Source organism: Oncorhynchus gorbuscha, linkage group LG02 (genome assembly GCF_021184085.1).
Source record: "Oncorhynchus gorbuscha isolate QuinsamMale2020 ecotype Even-year linkage group LG02, OgorEven_v1.0, whole genome shotgun sequence".
In the NCBI taxonomy this organism is placed as follows: domain Eukaryota; kingdom Metazoa; phylum Chordata; class Actinopteri; order Salmoniformes; family Salmonidae; genus Oncorhynchus; species Oncorhynchus gorbuscha.
This window is the reverse complement of record NC_060174.1, coordinates 93,098,973-93,111,750: the sequence shown is the minus strand read 5'-3', so window position 1 is coordinate 93,111,750 and position 12,778 is coordinate 93,098,973. Positions and strand designations below refer to the sequence as shown.

The 12,778-nt window shown below is 41.5% G+C and overlaps 1 protein-coding gene across 3 annotated transcripts; it reads right to left on the bottom strand.

Annotated features, from left to right (window-relative positions):
* Positions 1–1,036: 1,036 nt before the first annotated feature.
* On the bottom strand, positions 1,037–10,373 carry LOC124013202 (transforming growth factor beta activator LRRC32-like). 3 transcript variants are annotated; one of them, XM_046327447.1, is made up of 3 exons: positions 10,089–10,373; positions 8,792–8,888; positions 1,037–5,718 (listed from the first exon to the last, which is right to left on the bottom strand). In XM_046327447.1, the coding sequence occupies exons 1-3, from the start codon at positions 10,115–10,117 to the stop codon at positions 3,796–3,798; spliced, it is 2,049 nt and encodes a 682-aa protein (XP_046183403.1). In that variant the 5' UTR covers positions 10,118–10,373; the 3' UTR covers positions 1,037–3,795. The 3 variants fall into 3 exon arrangements, with proteins under 3 accessions (XP_046183403.1, XP_046183409.1, XP_046183416.1); XM_046327453.1 differs by having other exon boundaries at positions 9,976–10,107; XM_046327460.1 differs by lacking the exon at positions 10,089–10,373 and adding an exon at positions 9,913–10,050.
* Positions 10,374–12,778: the final 2,405 nt, after the last annotated feature.

The following is a 12,778-nucleotide window of genomic DNA, read 5'->3' as shown; positions in this document are numbered from 1 at the left end:
AAAAATCTACAGATGGAAAATCTAGACTATCCAAAAAAGTATGACCATATATAACCACTTTTGTTTCTTTGTACCTTTCACTGGCCCACAGTTTGGAATTGACCTCCAAAATCTAACATAGGAGTTGGTTGAATTTATTTTAATTAAAAGTGTAGAGTCTAAAGTTCAACATTCACCCTAGGCTTTGAGAGAATGCACAAAATGGGGTTTAGGATAAAAGAGGATAATGTTACTGGGATGATCCCTGTGCATGCCACATCCATGAACACTTGCATTGTTTCACAAATACCTCAGAGACAGTGGTGCATCTTTAACACACACACCCCTGGTGTTGCTGGGTAATCATGATCACTTTTGATCATGACAGACTCTAAACACACTATTAGAAATGGAATCTTGCACCACATCTTTTCACCAGGCTTTAAACCACAGTGAGAGTTTAATAAGAACACATCAAAAGAATGAAGCAACCCAAAACAAAACAACACAACAGATCTATAGTGGTCGGTCCATTTGGAAATGTTGGTCTTTCCGGCCAGACCTGCATGCGTCAGCCTGCATCCAATAAGTTGTCAGTTTATATATCTGTGTCCTGAGGTATTTCCTGTGAGCCTGCATCCTGTTATGAAGGGTCAGAGGGGGCTGCTGTATGGCTGCTATCTCAGAAAATCTCAGTCCCTTAAGTTCAAAAGAAAGAGATGATAGAGCAGTGTTCTTGGTGGAGAATAGTAATACACTGTGCTATCTGTGCCCAGGGAGACCAATCAGAGAGAATTTTACTTGCAAGAGCATACGTTCTATTATTAAGCATCTTCCCAGAACCATGGCAGGATTACATTTAATGGCACAATCGTATCTGCTTCAGGAAAATGAATGACCTGGGTCATGTTCATTAGGGCATGCAACAGGCAATGTTTAATAACTAGGATTTTTTTTGTTGTTTCTGGTTTTTTTTTCTCCATTTAGAGTCAAATGAACATGATCCCGGGTTAGTTGAACAGCTCCTGAAGCTCACAATGAAAACAAAGACAACAGATTCTGATTCACAGATCATTTACTTAAGAAAATACAAAACAATATAAATATATCTTTTTTACCGTAGTTCAAAATAGATCCATTGTAATATCCTTCATATGCTGTACATGTAAAAGTGGATAGATAAAACAGAAGCAAGGGTGCAACTTCAATTTAACATTGCATTAAACTGTATGTAACATTGTCAGTAACATTTCAGTACGTATGAAAGTGACATAACACCATCATAACCATTCTCCATTTATGCTAATATCCTTTATTTATTAAGCGAAACATACACAGCTGTATCTTTGATTAGCCTGTATAAGCATAGCATCCAAACTTAACCGCCAGTCTAGCGTTTCGCTACACACACGTGTGGCTTAAGATATTCATGACATTATATTATATTAATGTCAATTTATGTAAAATGTTGAGCACTGACTGTTGTCTGTGGTGGATGTCACTTCAAGCAGCAGATTACTTCTTTTGTCATATACATTAGTTTGACCTTTGACGGTTTCACGTGAAGTTCAGTCATGTGAGCGGGCAAAAGCAGCAAGAGGGTTACCCCAAATGCAGTACTGTGACTCTGCATGAACAGTGAGAAACAGGATATAACTCTTCTTGTCGTGCTATCTCTGGAACAAATATCTATAAATATGGTTCAGGTCATAGTTCCCTCACCAAGTATTTCCCTTGGCTTGTTTTTCTTGTTTAAAATAGTCCTACCATTAACAAGAAGATAAGTAAGGAACCATATCCTTCCTTCTACCACATCCAACTTAGAAATACACTATAATAATGATTTCAGTACGTATGCAACAATGTAAAAGGCAGAAAGCAAACACATCATGCAACCAACTCTCTACACAGTTTGGTCTGTCTTTGGTTGTCACTTTGTCACTTCTTTGTTACTTTGCTTTGTTACATCACTGACCTGTTGGGGCAAGTGTTCCATTTGCGTAAGGCTTAGGACAATTCTAGTCTGGGGAATCTCTAGTGTTCATGATTGGTCTTGTGGGTTAGGCCTACGCAGATAAAGAGGCCAAGATCTCTGTGAGAACAAATGCAACATGGATAGCTTCCCTGTGAATAACAAAGCAATCTTTCTTCAAAATGACATTGATTGTCTCAAATCCGTGCATTTACGTGATTTTGATTGATCATGGAGATGCTGGTGGAAAAACCTGAATGTTACGCAGTCAAGGATTTCAGTCTGGCATGAGTTCACTGCAACGATGATTAAGGGACCAAGCCTATCCAAATTCCCTGTGAAGAAAGCGTGGGGTTGATGTTTGCTCCTCTCACTCTGCTCTGTCATTCAACCGACATAGGTAGAAAACCTCGAGCCAAAGGCCAGATTAGAATGCATTAAACAAGGCTTTTGTTTCAGTAAAACAAAACAAGTCCTCCTATCTGTTAAAGCCTCACTAATCCACTGTATCATTTAACTTATCAAACCGGTAATTTGACTTGACAGCCTCTCTATGTATGGTAGCAACCAGAGAGGATTTCTGTGGAAAAAATGTTTTTGACTAATGCCCGTAGCAAGGGAAACCCAGCATTGTGAAATTGCAAATTATTATTTAGTATGGGCTTTTGCAAGAGTGAGTTTATCAATAACAGGAAAGGTATCTGCGGTGCCCTACAAGCTGTGAAAACAAGCTACATAATTTTCTGTCGGTGTTCCGACAGTACTGCTTCCTTTGGAGTTATTGCTTCAATCCTGTTTTGGTTCCCCCATAACACCCCTTTCTCTACCAGTGAAAAATACAAAAATACAGCTATGAAATTAATATTCACTGCAACTCCTCCTATAGGAATTACCCACAGGAGGAGAAATGATTCACGTCTATACAGTACATCCTATTCATGTCCCACAAATAGAATCTGTAAATTCTACAAAACACTGATTGAATACTAAAGTAGTGTCACATTCATCTATTCTAAAGAACTGCAGCCATGACCTTCACACCCTGTGGTTTCATAATGATTTGCTGATTTTGAGATTAATTGAAGAGAGCTCTCCACTCTGCCATTACATGGCACTGATGGGCATGTTTGCATTATGCGCTCCCCACTTAGTATCATTTAGTCTATATTACAAAAATACCTTAGTCAAAAGCAGGTTAATAATAATAAAATAAATCTACAAATACAATACAATTAAAGTGCAAACTACTGCATTGAGAAAGAGAGGTGTTGGTGTATGGCCATAGGTTTGGACCAGCAAATCTAATGCATATCAGCTGACCCTGTGCAGTCATTAAATAATGGCTACATTTCTATATACTGTATGTGCACATGATAATGATATAAAAAGTGACCACATTCACCCTCTTGTGTTTCACATAACTGTATGTTATTAACTAGAATAAGAAAAGAAGAGAACAACACTTTCAATTTATGCAACTTCTATAAGACACAACGTGTCACCAATCTGACCCCAAATGAGTCACTGTGCTTCGGTTGATCAAATCTGTACTATCATTGACGTAGTTTCCCTCTCTCCAATAAAGTCCTATTGTTGTGGTAATTGTTTTTGTGTATTTTTCTTTAACTTCACAAGTGAGCTGAAATATCTAATGGAGCCATTTCCTTCAAGACTTGGCTCCCATGTTCCAGAACTCATCACATTCCCTCCAAAATTGAGCAAACATTTGGAAATGGTGCACACTTCACATTGAAAGGCACCAACAGGCTCTGGTTCTCAGCCTAGTAGTCTCTGGGAGGAGACATGTCCAGCATCTCTTTGTCCTCAATCACAGGACACCTTCTTTAGGCCCTGAAGCTGATGTTGAGCTTGCGCCTTTTGGGGTGGCACACCTTGGAGAGCACCACCAGCACCGCTATCAGCACCAAAGCTGTAACCACGATGACAATAATGCTCACGCTCTTACTGTCTAGCTTCTGACACTGCTCTTGCGTCACACTCCCAACATTCACCTCCACTGGCTCCGAGTTCTCTGTGTACTGGCAGGTTACTATTGCGAAGTCCGGGATGACCACATCAGAGTGCTGGAGCATGTTGAGGAAGCGGGGGTTGCTGCAGCAACTGAGAGGGTTCGAGCCCATATAGAGGGTTTTGAGCGTCCGCTCCAGGACCAGGACTGTGTTGTACTCCAGGGTCACCAGGTTGTTGTTCTGCAGGTTCAGGGACTCGATGGAGGACGCCTTGTTCCAAAGGGGGAGAGTGGTCAGCTTGTTGGTGGACAGGTCCACAAATTTGAGACTACTTAGCAGGGAAAGGTCCGTGTTCAATTCTGGGATGTGGTTTTCTCTCAGTGAGAGATTAGTTAGGGAGGTCTCCAAACTAGAGAAAGCATTCTGGTGAATGTCCAAGCCTGGGTTTAGGGACAGGTCCAGTAACCTGAGTGGGGTGCCATTGAAGGCATATGGTGGCAGAACCTCAAGATTGTTTCCAGAAAGGTACAACAAGTGCAGGCTTGGTATTGATGTAAAGGAGACACAGCCTGGAGGATCCTGGGAGTTGTGGTCTGTCTGGGGTGATTTTTGCTGTGAAGGGCAGACTTTCAGGTAGTTCTGCTGGAGGTGAAGGCCTCTGATGCTAGGCAGTCTTTGGAACGTTCCAGAGTCCATTATGGTGAGGAAGTTCCCTTGTAAGAAGAGTTCCTGCAGTGACCGTAGCGTGTTCTCCCCAAATGAGAGGTTTTGTAGGGCATTGTAACTCAGGTCCAGGGTCTTCAGAGAGTTCAGAGGGCTCTCCTGGTCTATGGAAAAGGCCCCGATACAGTTATTACTTACGTTAAGATGCACAAGGGACACCATGCTGCAGAAGTAAGACATCGGTATGCTCTTTATCTGGTTGTAGCTCATGTTGAGGTACTTGAGCCTTGAGAAGTCCTGGTGTCTGCTCATTCCACCTGACTGCTTTTGAGGTACGAACGTGTTTCTGAAGTGCTCGAGCTCATCGGCAGTTCCTGTGGTATTGACACTCATCAGGTGGTTCCTGGACAAATCCAGGTACATGAGCTTGTTCCTTCTGGGGAGAACGGGGAAGTAGTGGATATTGTTTTCCCTCAGGTCGAGGTAGAGGAGCTCATACTCTAGGTCTGAATCTGTGGTTTGGAAGCACTCCATGCTGTTCTTACTGAGGTTCAGCACCTTGAGTTTGGAAAGGTTAAAGTCAGTGATGCAAGTGATGGAGTTAATGGACAAATCAAGCTCGGACAGATGGAGCAACGAGTCAAATGCTCCGTCCTCAATCTCTAAGATGACGTTGTTGTGAAGATCAATGTTTCTTAAGGCCAAAGCTCCGCAAAAGGTCTCCTTGCCCACTTTGGTGATACTGTTGCCATTCAGAGAAAGGTTCATTAGTGCTGGGGCTTCACTGAGAAAAAAGTCGGTCATCCCCGTGTACAGGCCATTGCCTGAGAGGTCAAGCCTCTCCACAGCCGTAAGAGGCCCAATGCTGGTTTTCGAAACAGCAAAAACATCCAAGTAATTACTGGAGAGGTCCAGCACTTGCAGATTGGTCATGTCTTTGAACAGACCTGGCTGGATGAACTGGATCTTGTTGGAGTGGAGGTTCAGATGATGAACGGTGGTGTAGATTGCTAGAACTTCTTGAGTAATGTTTTGTAGAAGGTTACGAGACAGGTCGAGCTTTTGAATGCCATGAGGAAGCTTGGCTGGAACGGTCCTCAGGTTCAGATCGTTGCAGTACACGTCATTCTGGACCTGTGAACAGAACAAGGAAAGATAACTACATGAGCTTTGACCTTCACAGCACCACTACACACTCCCAGAAGACCACAAGTCACCTTGACACTACACTATCACAGACCAAACAGACCAGAGAGTTGTTTTACTGACCATTGTATCTGTGTTCTTGGCAGTCAGGAAGACTGTGAGGCTTGTGGGGATTTCACCTCATAAAACAAGCTCTTATTACCTCAGGATTTTTAGAACGCCTGGTGGACAAAGTATTTCCATATTTATTTTAGACATTCAACTATTCACTTATCAGTGTGGCTGGTAATTGAAACCATATGGCATGAGCCCTCTCTAAATACAACACATAAAAAACACACACGCACACACACTCACATAAAACAAAGTGGATTTAGGTTCTTGGCATACTTGTGGTTTTGACGTCACCAGTAAGCATTCCTTAGTTAGTTTTTTGTCTAAAAGACAAGCTTTTCTGAAAGAGTTCTTCTGGCTTTTATGATCAAGTGTTCACTTATATGTTTTTGATTCATAACTTCATATGCATGTAAAAGAACTTGCAAATCACAAGTCATACTGTATATCATCATATGATCTAAAGATGTTATAACAGAATGTAATACTGTTATAGAAAGGGAAATAAATTGAGGTACGTACAGCACATTTGTAAACCACCAAGTTTGTTTCCATATATTAAAGTGAATGCACAAACAATTGACTGCATTTAGATATATTCATACTGATACTGTACATTTGTACATCCACTGTATATCAACTGTATACCCACTGTATAATTGTATATCCACTGTTCATTTTCTTACAGCTCTATGCTCACTCTACCTAGTTGTATATAATGTATGCAAACTTTGTTTAAACTCCATAGTCTGTATTCTGTCTCTAAATATTGTCTATGACTAGAAGCACCATAACACCAAGTAAAAGTATGTGTAAATGTACTTGGCGAATGATGGTGATTCTGATTCTAATTCTTATTCTGGACACTGCCTCAAAAAATGAAAACACCATCTCCCTCTAATCTATTTCATTCAAACTGGCACACTGATATCAGTTCTTGCAGTCTAAAGAGGCAATTTCCTGCCCAGGTCCAAATCATCCTGCCTGTTTATACAGTTTTCCCGTCAGTAGTCAGGAATGCGATAAATTCCCAGGACTACAGCAATAGGAATTTCATATCAGATATTGTTTTCTTATGTCTTTGCCAACAAGATCTCAAGGTCTGACTTCAGCATTCAACGTTTGTCCAGGGGGATAAATATCAAACTTGATGGTTAAGTTTCGGCATTAATTCCGGTTGGTTGAGGTTTGGGATAGGGTTAAAATAGAAACATACTCAACGTTATATTTAGGCATCAATTACGATTGGTTAAGTTAAGGGTTAAGGTTTGGGATGGGGTTAAAACAGAAAAAAAAATAAACGAGTGCCTAGCACTGGGATTAAACCCGCAATACTTGAAGCCATAGTTTGCGGTTCAAGTCCCTCCTCTATCCTCATCCACACCACCCTAGAAAGCCGCGAGCCTAGTAGATGGTAATAGGCACTCACGTTGGCCCTAGTGGACGGTATAAAGGCATCTCCTGATGTCCTTGGGGCATGGACAAATGTTGAATACTGAAGGACAAATGTTGAATACTGAAGGACAAATATTGAATACTGAAGTGGATCTGGTGTGACCTGGCTGATCTCTGCAAATGGTGGAATAGGGAGAGAAGACACCAACACGCTGTTCTATGGACAGAAAGCAATGCCTGAGCCTCTTTTAGTAAAGGACTAACAAAGGACACTGTGTAACATCAGGTCCAGATTGATATTACCTGAGAGAGGAAACATTCCCCCTACAGAAAGCAGCCCTGATGCTTTCAGCTTATTAATTTGATCCGTTTTGCTGTGGACATAGAGATGCTTCATCCAAATTCGGAGCTAGACCGAGATTACATATTTGTCAACACAACAACAGGCAGAGGAAGTCAGTCAGTATACCCAAGTTGCCAAGAAGTGTCTGACATTAAGTCAGAGATTACACATTTTGTCAACACAACAACAGGCAGAGGAAGTCAGTCAGTATACCCAAGATGCCAAGAAGAGTCTGACATTAAGTTCAGCTATGTCTAAACACCCACATTAATGTAAGTACTTGGACGATTAGAGTTGAATACACTGCACTGTCTGCAAGTGATTTGAGACATTACAATCACAGTGCAGAGCTGTGAGGTAATGCACACGTGCCTCCTCTAAGACTGTAGCTTGCTTTTATCTTGCCTGGGCACATCTACTTATTCATCTCCATCTCAAAATGAAACAGTGTAGGTGTGACTACTTATGGGTTATGTGGTCACACTGTAAGTTCTGTTATCTGTGGTTCAGAGCAGGAGGAAGCAGCATGGCTAGAATAACAAAAACTATTGGTTTAATATCACAAGACTCCAATAGAAATGTTCTATGCCCCTGGACAATTTGAAAGTACCTGATATACTGTACTTTGGATATACAATACATGAGAGGTTTGTGAGAAAACTGCCAAAACTTTCAGATAACAACATCAAGGTATACACTAGCCACTGCGCACAGACATAAATTCAACATCTATTCCCCGTTGGTTCAATGTAAATTCCTTGTAATGAAGTGGAAACAACATTGATTCAACAAGTGTGTGCCCAGTGGATACACTAAAATCACAGTTTTGCAAATGCTATAGTAGAATATAGATATAATAATACTCAACTATTCTTGGTCAAACTCAAAATGACAATAAAGCATAGGATACACCATCAAAACCGATTACAGAAATATCAGTTATCAGCAATTATCAACACTATTCCTCCCCTCTATGTTACTAAAACCAGGGGTCTCACTTTAAATGAAAACCCCATAAAATAAGTGGCCCATATTACTTATTTATTTTATTGCACATATTTTAAAGCTTTGCAAAAAAGTGCATTACAAATAAATATATTATTATTATTACAGGGTAGTTACATATTTTACACATATTTGAAATACTTCTAGTTGGCATACTAGTATACTATGAAAACATTTCAAAAGCCTTTTGATGCAGCAACTCACCATTTGACAGGGGGAGAGTTGGCGTGGGGGACGTAACAAGGATGCTGCAACATCACTGACGATGGCCAGGACCAGCCAGAGGTATGCTGCCATGGTGCTGTGACACAGAGAGAGAGAGCACACATGAGTGCAGGAAACACACTGATGGGTTTATGACATGAACTGAGATCTGTCATTTATTCCACTTGCAACGTCATATCGCTGCTACTAAGAATTCATGACTGAGCTTAACCATGCATGTCTTGGTTCATTTGGGTAGGTCCGCACATGCAAGGCTTAAATTGTGATTATTTCTTAAATCATGAGAATGATTTTGTTGGTTAGTTACCTCAATGTCTCTGGTGTCCACTGACCGCCAATAACATTTGCAAACTTCATAAATCACAATATGACCCTACATGAGAATATGGAATACTAAACAATATTACAAAGAATGAGAGTAAGAGAAAGATTGGTTTGCTCAATTAGTGTAATTGCAGTGGACACATACAACATGCTACCATGCTACTATATTTAGTACTTGTTCCTCTCAGGCTTGTTTTTAGTTTTAAGTTTTAAGTGACGCAAAAGGAAACTCCCACTGATCACTCAAGCCGAGATCTAAAAGGTTAATTAATATAGGAATAAAGATGGTCTTTAACCAACAACAAGGACTTGTTTTGGTTCTTACAGTTGAAGAGCTGACATTGGATATCATGCATCTTTATTGTCTCACCACAAATAGTAGAAATTAATAGATATTTCTGTGTCATACTGTACCTACAGCAAAAATCAAGACTTTTATTGCATGACTTTTCTTTGCCCTGAACACAATGCTGTCAACATCACTCAGGTAACATAGGAAAATAACCTCTGAATTCTCAGTGAATGATACTCTCCTCAAGATTCCACAATAGCCCACGAGAACATAACACTCCTACCCAGCAAATACAAAAACATTTCACACATTTGCTCTCATGTATTTAATCTGTACACCCATCCACCTCTTTTCTCATTATTTTCTTTACACGTTTACATAGAACGTTCCTTCCCCTACTCCACAACCTCCACTGCTAAGTGTATCATTCCCCTCTCCTCTGTCCCTCTGAGGACCATTCTACCATTTTACAATACATTCTTACCATTCACCTTAACCAGCAAGCAACATAATGAGATATTATCCAAAGTCGTCCATAGGTGTTTACCTCTTCGAAATGGTTACTTTCCCATGCAGAATCTTCTGCTCATGCTGCTGCTGCTGTGGTACTCTCACATCCTCACTGACACACTCTCACACACAGCAGACTCTACCCCGCACCTTTTAGCGCTGGTCCCGGGCTGACACATCCTGTGAGAATATCCTGCATCATTGTTGTTTTTCCCCTTCTCTTTTTTTTGGGAAATACCTTATATGGGATTTGGAAGTCCATTTTCTCTGTACTTCCTCCCATATCACACTAATTTCTCTCTCTCGTATCCTTCCTCCCCCTCTCTCTTTATCAATCTCTTTCTCCCTTTCTCCCTTTGTCTCTCTCTTCTTTCTCTCTTTCTTTCCCTCCCTCTCTTCATCTATCGCTCATCAGTCAGAAGAGCTGGGTCTTAATTCTTTGTGGCTTGTCGTTCCCACATGTTGGCAGTTGCTCATTCTGGAACAGCTGTGTACATAGGGAGGTTATAAATTCCTTGTATCTTTCTGTAAACAGTTAGGCATGCAAACATATAAAGTTCAAAAAGCGCTCGGCTAAGAGGCTATTTATTATGTGGTCTCGGTAGTCTCCATGTCCAGCCAAGTTATTATAAACTAACCAGATCGTTATCCTATTCTTCAGAGAAAGACAAACATACATATTCACAAGACGTACACTTTGGTAAGTAACATGTCATTGGCCAAATTTCAAATACTGTTGAAGCCTCAACTGGGGATGTGAAAGGTACACATGCGCATTGCACAGACACACGCCCACACACGCCCGCCCGCACACACACACGAACGCACATGCACGTCCGCACACACACTCACCCTTTCCATCCAAAAAGGCAACGTCTTCTGAGGTGTTGTACCATTCCAGAATTGAATCTCAGAAATATGGTCCTCTCACCCCTAGTTCACATCCAGAGGTGTACATTAAGTGAAGTGAATGTCCATCTGTGGCAGTCCCCTTTGCAGCTTCCTCGGTCCAGTTATATTGAGCACAATGGGGAATCCCATTACATGATATGCCTATCCCAAGGGATACAACTAGATAATATCCAACTTCGATAACAATGGACTATTCAGTTCTATCCATAGTTTACATGTTACAAAGTTTCATCAATATCTGTCATTAACTTAACTCCGTCTTTGAATTAGCTCCACTAAATGTGAAAGGGTGAGCCTTTCTGGATAGGTATATTACCTTGTGAGTACACCTGTTTGAGTGAGAAGGGTGCACCTGCAGCCTTCAATTCAGAGGGTTCCTGCATGTGGGCATTCCTGCATTTGCATCAACCCCTCTTTATACTTCTTTTGGTCCATTTTTAGGCTATATCTCCAGTACATAAACGGGAAGCAGGGACGCTCCAGTACTGTAGATGCAGGTAATGCACCATAATGTTGGATGGCAACCTCAGATAAACCCAACGGAAGAAGAGGAGGGGGCGTCAACAGTAACTAGCTATAGCTAGTACACACCAGTAGAGTGTCCTTTGTCCCAGCCTGTTGGGCACTGTTCTCCCGCAGTTCTGTTAATGATAGCAAGGTCGGGTGATTGGCAGGTGGGAGCAAAGGATACTGTGTGCTAGCCTAGCTAGCTAGTCCTAAGGAGGACTCCGGTACACAGCAGGCTAGCTAGCACATGGTGTCTCTCATGCTGTGTATCAGACCAGCTAGCGGTAGGCGGGGCCGACACCGGTAGACAGTGTACTTCACAGCCACCTGTCAGGCACGGTTTTCTCCAGTACACAGCAGGCAGGGGGTGACACCGTGTGCTAGCTTGCTTCTAGCAAACTAACTAGTTAGCACAGGGTGTCGCCCCAGCATCAAGCTTGCTGTGCTAGACAGAGGCGGGGCTTCCGGTAGACAGTTGTCCTTGGGACCTGCCTGTCGGCACGGTTTTCTCAGGTACACAGGAGGCGGGGGCGATACCGCAGTTCAGTTAACGATGGTGAGGGCAGGTGTTCAGCAGGCAGGAGCCAAGGACTACCACTGGCTAGTTATAGCCAAGATGACTACAGTACACAGCAGGCGGGGGCGAAAAAAACTCTGATAAGACTTTTATTTCCCTTTTGTCCCACATTAAAATGTGTTACACAAGCAAGAAGATATCGTGCTCGAGGGGACGGCGTTCATGCAGGAACCAATGAGATGCTTGAGGGGAGTGTTTAAGAAGGGTGCAGGAATGCCCACATTCAGGAACTCCCCGAATTGCGGGCTGCAGCTGCACACTGTTGGTTTCAGTCAAACAGCTTTTTGTCAGGTTTATAGTTTTTATACCAGCCCTTTGTCAGGTATATGTTATCTATCAAGGTCTATGTCTCCCCCTAGTGCCAAAAATAATTGATTGCACATAAATTGATTGCAAATTCTTCACTTTGAAAATGACTGCTCTGGAATCTGAAATAGTTCATGCTTCTCAATGGTCAATTGAATGATTGATTCGTATCCATTGATTCTTGAAGACTTTTAACCTTTTTTAACCTTAGAAATGCCTCATAAACTTAGTACAACTCTTACCCCATCACAATCAAAATGAGGTCAGCCTACACAACAATGTTATCTTCAGAATGTTAAAAAACATCATATTGATGTCATGGATTATCAGTCCTTGCATTCATAGCTTCATACATTTCTAAAGCACAAGTTAGCTTTGAAGCAAAAGTTAAAGTGGTGGAGCTCCCATTTGGCTGAAAAACTAATTACAGATTGTGGCTTTAATAAACAGCCAAACAACAGGCAAGGAAATATGTAAACAAACACAGCCAGTCAGCTACAGATTCAACCACAATATACCCTTCATAATTTGCTCTCCC

Excerpts from the sequence above, each read along its gene's own strand:
- LOC124013202 (XM_046327447.1), bottom strand. The coding sequence starts at position 10,117 with ATGTGTCAGCCCGGGACCAGCGCTAAAAG. Across the intron at positions 8,889-10,088 it reads CCCGGGACCAGCGCTAAAAG|CACCATGGCAGCATACCTCT; the intron begins GTGCGGGGTAGA and ends TCTGTGTCACAG. Across the intron at positions 5,719-8,791 it reads AACTCTCCCCCTGTCAAATG|GTCCAGAATGACGTGTACTG; the intron begins GTGAGTTGCTGC and ends TTCTGTTCACAG.